The sequence below is a fragment of the Montipora foliosa genome, chromosome 5 (assembly GCF_036669935.1).
Source record: "Montipora foliosa isolate CH-2021 chromosome 5, ASM3666993v2, whole genome shotgun sequence".
NCBI lineage: Eukaryota > Metazoa > Cnidaria > Anthozoa > Scleractinia > Acroporidae > Montipora > Montipora foliosa.
The window spans coordinates 40,795,487-40,803,746 of record NC_090873.1 but is presented as its reverse complement, the minus strand read 5'-3'; the positions used below and the strand labels follow the sequence as shown (position 1 = coordinate 40,803,746).

The 8,260-nt window shown below is 38.8% G+C and overlaps 1 protein-coding gene across 1 annotated transcript; it reads right to left on the bottom strand.

Annotated features, from left to right (window-relative positions):
• Positions 1 to 7,357: 7,357 nt before the first annotated feature.
• On the bottom strand, positions 7,358 to 8,260 carry LOC138002735 (uncharacterized protein PF3D7_1120000-like). Its single transcript, XM_068848718.1, has one exon. The coding sequence runs from the start codon at positions 8,258 to 8,260 to the stop codon at positions 7,358 to 7,360; it is 903 nt and encodes a 300-aa protein (XP_068704819.1).

Genomic DNA, 8,260 nt, shown 5'->3' with positions numbered 1-8,260 from the left:
GATCGTTTGAACAGTGATTTTTTTTTCCATTTTAGTTTAGAAACGTTCTTTCGTTGCCCTTCTATCTTATGTCAATATTTTCTTTTCTTGGGTTATAAAACATGTTTGAATTCATACGAAAGTCTTGAGCCGTGTTCACACTCAACGTTGATTATGATCAACTGAAGTATAATTCAGGCTATCACTACTCCATTCAATTTTATTCATTTATGGTTCTGTTCACATGTGCGAAAATTCAAATACTGTAGGCCGGGTAATTTCGCAGTGTGAGACAAAAAATTGACAAAACAAAACATACGATTGCGATTGTTAAAGTTAAGCCTCCTTTTGCTTTTCATTGACATCCGGGCTATGAAAAGGGAATCAAATTGAGTTCAAATTTCATTCTAAGTTTGCGTTTTTGACTGCTGTCAATCACATGTGAGGCCTCACTTTTTGGACAGCTAAAAGTGTGGATCGATACCAATCAATCACGACTCCGAATATGACCTATTTTTGCCTACAGTGATTGACACTTTTGAAATGTTTCGAACTGAACTTCACAATCGGGGTGCTTATCACTCGAAAAAGACAGAAAATTTATTCAAACTCCGATTTTCTTTAGTTTATTTATTTATTTTTGTTCTTGGTGCGCCATCTCTTAAGTGAAAAAACAAAACAAAACATGTTTGCACATCACGTAATATGCAAAAACAAATGGCATATTTACGTGATTGAAAGGGTTTTGCCCTATGTAACGTAATGTGCATTCCGAATCGGGAAAATGTTTGCATTGTTGAGTCTGGAATCCCGGGCTTTGGACTCGGGAATCCAGTCCTGGGCTTATAGAATCCCGATAAAATCTAAAATCTGGCCATGTCAGTAATCCGGAATCTATACAGACGAATCTGGAGTTGAGGACTTGGAATCCAGATTCCAAGACTGTTTTAGATTACCTTACATGGGGCGGAAGGGTTGTCCAAACAAATCTGACATATACTGTCCTATCCACAATAGCAAGCACATTTGGTCTAGTTTATACACCGTATAATAATCGTGCCATTTAATTCAGACATGGCGAATTATAAACACAGGGAGCCCCCATAATCTGTTTGTGTAACCGTTTGTAATTTTATAATAACTTTATTGGATTCACTGTTCGCTTTTTCTGTAGCGATACATCGATAAATATGTGTATGGACCAATGCTAGAGAAACGTTGTATTACCCGCGGTGTACTGTCGTTCTTTCACCCAGAATTGGTATTTTGAGCGTTTTTGAAGATATCGAGTTCGCTGTTTACTGTCTCTCTCAATAGAAGGACAAGAGTGGAAAGTATATAATTGACCGCGCCCCATGGGGGCTTTCCAGGGCCAATGAAACATAGCCTGTGTAGAGACTTGACTGATTAGAGTGTAATGTGAAGTGCTAGTTTTCTACCCCACATGAACCATGTGAGCGTTAGCCCCACTAATGGAAATGGGCCCACACAAGGACAGAGAAAAACTCTGACCATGGTGGAAATTGAACCCACGACCTTCTGAGAGGAGCATGCATCTGCGATTTACCGTTGATAATCGTGTTCAGTACCACTTGATTTTTCCTGGAATGTGTTGAAAATGATTTGATTGGTTATTACCCCACCAGCATTACATCGATAAAACGAGTTTTGATTGACTTTTATTTTTATTTTTCCACATCAACTGAAACCGTTAGAGATTTTACGATGAGTTCGTGTGCACTTTGTGCATGGTAAAAATGTTTCTCTTAAAGAGCGGAATTGTTATCTATGGAGTGTAAAGTGGAAATCGAGTCTACATACATTTGTAGGAATTGTTTGTTAGTGCTGAAGAAACGAAAGCGCTCCTGACGAATCTTCACGAGGTGAATATAGTACGATTCAAAAGATTGTTCACTCGAAAACGTTTCCCGCCATCCCCTTACCAGTCAATGTAATCCCAACGCCTTGCTCGAACCAGCCTAGCCATTCTCAAGAACAATCTACAAAGCGTGTTTCCCTTGAAGGTTTGAGACGTGTACCTATCGACGAAAACAGCTCATCGGCAATGATCGCAGCTGCTCTGAAGATCAGAGCCGTACCCGGTTGGAAGACTTGCAAATACATACTTTCCTTTAAAGAGTGCTTCTCTGCTATAAAGCCAAGGAATCTTAAAACTATCGGAGACGCTCTTCAATACACTTTTGGAATCTGCCTCATTTGCCACAATTTTGAAAATTTACCTACAAAGAAACAACAACAACGGCTGTTAAGAATCCTAATTGGCTAACTGGCCGGAGGCAGACCAGTTGACTATTTGCAAGTGCAGCTGAGAAGTTGAACCAGGGACTACCTGGAACAACTTCAACGAGTGGTCAGAGCGGGTCTTAAATTCGGGATCTTCAGAGCTCAAGGCAAGCGCCCTAACCACCGGGTCACGCTGCCTTCGCAGGAGAATGGCTAAAAGATTCACCCTTCTTCCCCTTTTTTTCGATCGAAAATCCATCCAAACGGCCCGAAGCTGGCCCTCGAAGAAAATTAAAATCTCATATCTTCCGAGCGGTCGAAATGCGTAACAAGGTTCTCGTGTGCCGGCCTCAAGCCGTCCTGCTGATTGCCTCTTTCTGATTGGACGCCGTTTGAGTTTGTCACACGTGAATCTTGTTACGCATTTCCACCGTTCGGAAGATATGGGATTTTTATTTCCTTCGAAGGCGAGCTCCGGACCTTGTGGATAGATTTTCGTAAGAGCAAGACCATGGCCCTTTTTCGCATGGCGATCATTTTGAGTCCTGCAGGGTCTGAAAACTTTTTTTGCACCCCCTGAACTCGCTTCCAAGCACATCAAGTAGAGGCTTGGGGTACCAACTCTATTTTCTTTGACCAGCATGGAGGCCGAGTGACAAAGTTCCATTAAACTTTTTTTTTTTTTATTTATTTTTATTTTTATTTTTTTATAATAATAATTTTATTTTTTAAATATGCACACTTACACCATAAAACATTGCAAACTACAGTAAACGATACAATGAGTATTGCAATACGAACGTGACATGAATTACAGCACTACTAAGCACTAATTGCATTAAAATTACGTTTTCTAACATGAGAAGAAAAAGAAAGAAAAAAAAAAAAAGAAAAGATAATAATAATAGATAAAATAAATAAATGACATACGACTTCTAGCACTTCTAAAAACCATCTCTTTCCTTTAGGGTTACATTTATAATGATAGTTTTAAAATAGAGGAATCAATATTTAAAAATTCAAGGTTAAGGTTAAGGGTTTAGGAGACTCGTTGCAGCGGGGACAGAAGTGGCTTTCATTTCTTTGAATTTCTTATAATTGTGTTGTTTTCCAATTGGTGCGTCTGTTTCAGGGAAAGCAAGAAGTTGTTTTGGGTTGGGGATCGTTCTTTCGAACGGCAAATCCAAATGTAGTGCTTAGCCATTAGGCAAAAAAAATTAATTTGGAGTTTAAAATTGGAGTCGTCTGGCTTCAGGCCTAAGGCCGTTTCCATTCCTAAGTGGTTCTCTTTTGAAAGCACGTGGCACGCCTGCAGCCATATAGAGAGGTCATTCCAAAAAATTCTACTTTTTTCACATCCCCAGAATAAATGTAACAGATCTTCTTTTTTATCATGGCAGAAGGTGCATGTTCCGTCCTCTCTAATTCCTATTTTTTGCAGAAAATTATTGGTCGCCAGCCGTCTATGTAAAAATCTGAAATTGAAGTCAATTAATTTGGAACTCTTTGTACACGCAGCAGACAATAGGTAGGCTTTTCTCCAGTCAATTTTTACCTTGGCTGTGGACCCGATTTCTTTCTGCCACCTCTCTTGAGATAATAGCGGTCGTTCCGCTTGGTCAGAAATTAATTTCTTGTAAACTATTCTCGATGGTTTTTGGTGCTTTAGGAACGTGTTCATGAAATTGTCATACTTCAGCTGAGACCTCGGAATCTGTTGCTGTAAAGGTTTAATAGCAGAGATTATGCCAAAAAAAGTTAGTGGTCTGACTTTTAGTTGATATTTATTTTGAAAGCTGGCAAGGGAAAGAAAGTTGTTAGAATCATCCATTAAAAGTTTTACTTGTGTTATACCTTTGGAAAGCCAATCTTTGCATAGTACTGGTGCATTGTTTATCCTTATTAATGAATTTTGCCAGAGAGGTAGAGCTAGAAAGTGATCTTTGGACACTATTCCTTTCTCAAAGAAGGTCTCAGACCATATTTCTATAACTTCTTTAACAAAAGGGTCTTCTATGTTTAGATTACCAATGTCTTTTTTGTTTAGGTTTCCTTTAAAGACGGCGTTGTCTCCATATGTTGCGAGTTCTAGATCAAAAAAAACTTTCCATTTGCTGCAGTTTTCTGTGTTCAGGTATTTTTTAATCCAGGTAGCTTTAAGGGATTTGTTAAAAGTTGTAATATCGATCATTTTGAGTCCACCTTCAGAATAATCATTGATGATAACCTTGCGTTTAATTTTATCACCTTTATCATTCCATAAGAATTTAAAAAACATCCTATTAATCTCTTTAATTGCATGGTGCTTAGTTTGCAACGATGTGAGTACGTATACAAGTTGCGATGCTACTAGGCTCTTCAGAACAACAATTTTCCCTATTAAGCTAAGTCTTCGAAATTTCCAGCATCCTAAGATAGATTTAACTTTCGTAAGCTTTTCGTTGTAATTTAAAGATATTGCCGCATCGCGATCCGTTGCGAACCAAACGCCAAGTGCCTTAGTCTTTCCCTTTTGCCATTTAAAATTCATTTCCGGGCAAAATGTTTGATTGCTGTTTGTTTTAGACCCTATCCAGAGAGCTTCTGTTTTCTTGTCATTCAGTCTGAGGCCAGATATTTTACCAAAAGCTTCTATCAAAGAAAGCGAAGACTTAAAGGATTGTTCAGATCCATCTAAAATGAGCGTCGTATCGTCTGCATATTGGCTTAATTTAAATTCAGTATCCTGTATCTTAATACCTCTAATTTCGCTTTTATTTCGTATGGCTTCAGCGAGTATTTCTACAGAGAGTATGAAAAGGTAAGGCGATAGAGGGCACCCTTGTCTGACGCCTCGGCTTAGCTTAAAAAAATTGCTTGTCCATCCATTGTTTAATACGCAGCTTTCGATGTTACAATAAAAGAGCCTAACCCAACTTGACAGCGAGGGACCAAAACCAAAATGTTGAAGAGTTTTGTTGATAAAAGACCATTCGAGAGTATCGAAAGCCTTTTCAAAGTCCAGAAAAAGGAGAAGTGCAGGGATTTTTTTATTACCTGTATATTTGATGACGCTATCTAGTGTACGTATGTTGTCACTGATGCATCTGGTTTTAATGAAGCCTGTTTGATCATCTGATATTAGCTCTGGTAGAACTGTTTTGATTCGCTTCGCGATGGCTTTTGAAGCAATCTTGTAATCGCAATTTAATAGAGTTAAGGGACGCCAATTTTTAATCAAGATAGGGTCAGAATCCTTTTTGGGTATGAGTTTGACAATTCCTCGCCTTTGTGATATAGTCAGGTTACATATTTCATAGGAGAAATTAAAAGCGCTGGTGAGGGTTTCTCCTATGTCTTCCCAGAAAACCATGTAGAATTCACATGGTAGGCCATCTGTACCAGGTGATTTCCCTGCTGCCATGTCTTTTAGGGCCTCCAGGCATTCCTTAGCAGTTAACTGGCCTTCACAAGAGGATCGCTTTTCGTCATTTAATAATTCTCGTGTGGGTGGAAAAAACTCTTCCGGAAAGTCGCTCACTTGCGTTTTGGAACGGTACAGATTTTTATAAAAAGTCTCACACTCATGTAAGATTTCTCTGTCTGATTGAACCAGCTTGTTTTCGTTAATTTTCAATTGAGTGATTGTTCCTTGCTTGCAGTGTCGCTTCTCTAGGTTAAGAAAGTATTTAGTATTTTTCTCACCTTCGTTATACCATCGAGACTTAGATCTTATAATAGCTCCTTTCGTTTGGTATTCAATTAGGGTTTCATGTTCGCGTCTTTTCATGTCCAATTCCATCCACAAATCTTGGGAGTTATTTGCAAGGGTATTAGCAATTCGTCCCTCGAGGGTTTTTATTGATTTTTCAATGTCATCCTTCTTTTGCTTAATATTTTCCTTTTTTGATTTTCCATACTTCATTGATGCTTCTCTAATTTTCATTTTTATCATTTCCCACAATAGCCCAGGTGTAACAGTGTTATCTTGTGCATATTCGTGCTTAGTTTGAGTTATAGCTGCTTTAATTTGGTTTACATATTCTTCATCCTTTAGAAAAGAGGTGTTTAATTTCCAAAATCCTCGTCCTCGTTGGTTATTGTGCAGAGATAATTGCAAGGTGATCATTGAATGATCTGTTTTGTAACCTGGGACAATGACCGCTTTGGTGGTGTTACTAGCGATACAATGACTTACGAGAAAAAAGTCAAGTCTACAATGTATTTCTGGGTTTCTTTGCCTCCATGTGAAGTGTCGTAATCCAGGGTTTTGGACTCTCCAGACATCTATCAAGTCAAACTCACCGGAAAAGCTATTTATAACTTCCAACGATCTTTTATGTGTTCTTGCTAGTCCGCCTTTTTTATCCTTCTCAACGTCCAGCACTAAATTGTAATCCCCTCCTATTATAATCTCATCGCACTTGAGATCGTCTAAATGTTGAAAAACAGAAGTAAAAAAAGTGGGATTGTCATCATTTGGTGCGTATACGTTTATCAAAGTCAGTTGTTTCCCGTTTGTAGTCATGTCACAAACTAGAAAGCGTCCCCCGGGATCAGAATATGTTCGCGAAATTTGGAAAGAGAAGTTATTGTTAAACAATATAATAACACCTGCCTTTTTACTAGTGCCACAACTGAAAAGAGCTTGGTACCCCCATTCGGCCCGCCAATCATGCATATTGTTTTCCGTACAGTGAGCTTCTTGGATGAAATAAATTGATAACTGCTTCTTTCGAAGCCAGTTAAAGAATTCCTGTCGCTTAGTCTTGTCTCCTAAACCCCTAGCGTTTATTGAACCGATTCTAAGTTCCATTCCTTTTGTTATTATTAAGACGAGAGAGGAATTTAACAGTTTTCACCCCAAGGGTAATGAGACGGTAAATTATTCTGATATGTGTCTCTGAAATGTAGCATACCCATTTAGTGCAAAGTAAAGCGTACAAACGACTGTAATAATAAAGAATAAAGTGCATCACAGATAAACTGAAAGGGAGCAAAGAACCTTGTGTATACCAACAGAAAGACATATACTAAAACTGATAAACTGATAAAAGGGTTAAAAGATAATTTGTTGCGGGAAAAGTTCGTATCTCTCAGTTGCTTTGCAAATTGTAGAGACGCTCTCCACCAGCCGTGAAACATTCCAAAACAGTTATAAGTTATCTAGATCTTCTTCAGAAAAAATTCTTACGGGGGCGCCTTCAGGCGAGGTTTTAATGTACATCTTACAGTCCAACGTCCAAACACTAGTAAGCGTTCCTTCCTGCCTTCGTTTGTTGGCTTTTCCGACCATCCTTCTCCTGTAAGCTGTAAGGTTCTCATTAACAAAAATTCGGTGCTGTTGTCCAGAGGAAGCGTAACTTGGAAAAAGATCCGAGATTTTAACATGCTTTAATTTAACGCGTTCCTTGTAAATTTTGGACTTTACCTTGTAACTGCAAAATTTAACTATAATAGCCGTGCCCCTCCTCAGCTTGTGAGAAATCTCGATGTCCTCGGGCTCTACAGTTATGTTCAAAGCTTCGGCCACTTTAATGACTGCCGTATCCGTATCCGTATCCGAATATGCATTTTGTGGTATTCCGTGTATTTCTAGCGAGTTCTTTCGCGTGTATTGTTCCAAATCGTCGAAAGCAGACCACAATTGTTCAGTTTCTTCCTTCTGCTCTCTAAAGTCATCTTTCACCGCTTTCAGCTCTCTCCTCGTTTCCTCTAGAAAATCTTTTAAGGTCTTGTTTTCGTTCTTCGTCTTTAGCAAGGAGTCCTTCAGATCATTGAGTTCCTTCTCATTAAAATTTGCGGAGTCTTTTAATTCTTCAATTTCCTTCCTAAGTTTTAGATTTTCGGTGAGTACCGCCGCTATTTGGATCTGCATATCCACCAATAACTGCTTGATTTCGAGGAGGCTTGGCTGTTCTTGTTCGTTTATCTTGTGTATAGATTCTTCAATTCCTGCACCATTGTCAGCGGCCATATTGGCCGTCTTCTTCGCAGTACTTGTCTCGGCTTCTTCTACCGAGCCACGATCGCCTCTCTTATTTTTCTTTGCGGGCAT

What these genes read in the sequence shown, in the direction of transcription:
- LOC138002735 (XM_068848718.1), bottom strand. Translation starts at nt 8,260, where the DNA reads ATGCCCGCAAAGAAAAATAAGAGAGGCGATCGTGGCTCGGTAGAAGAA.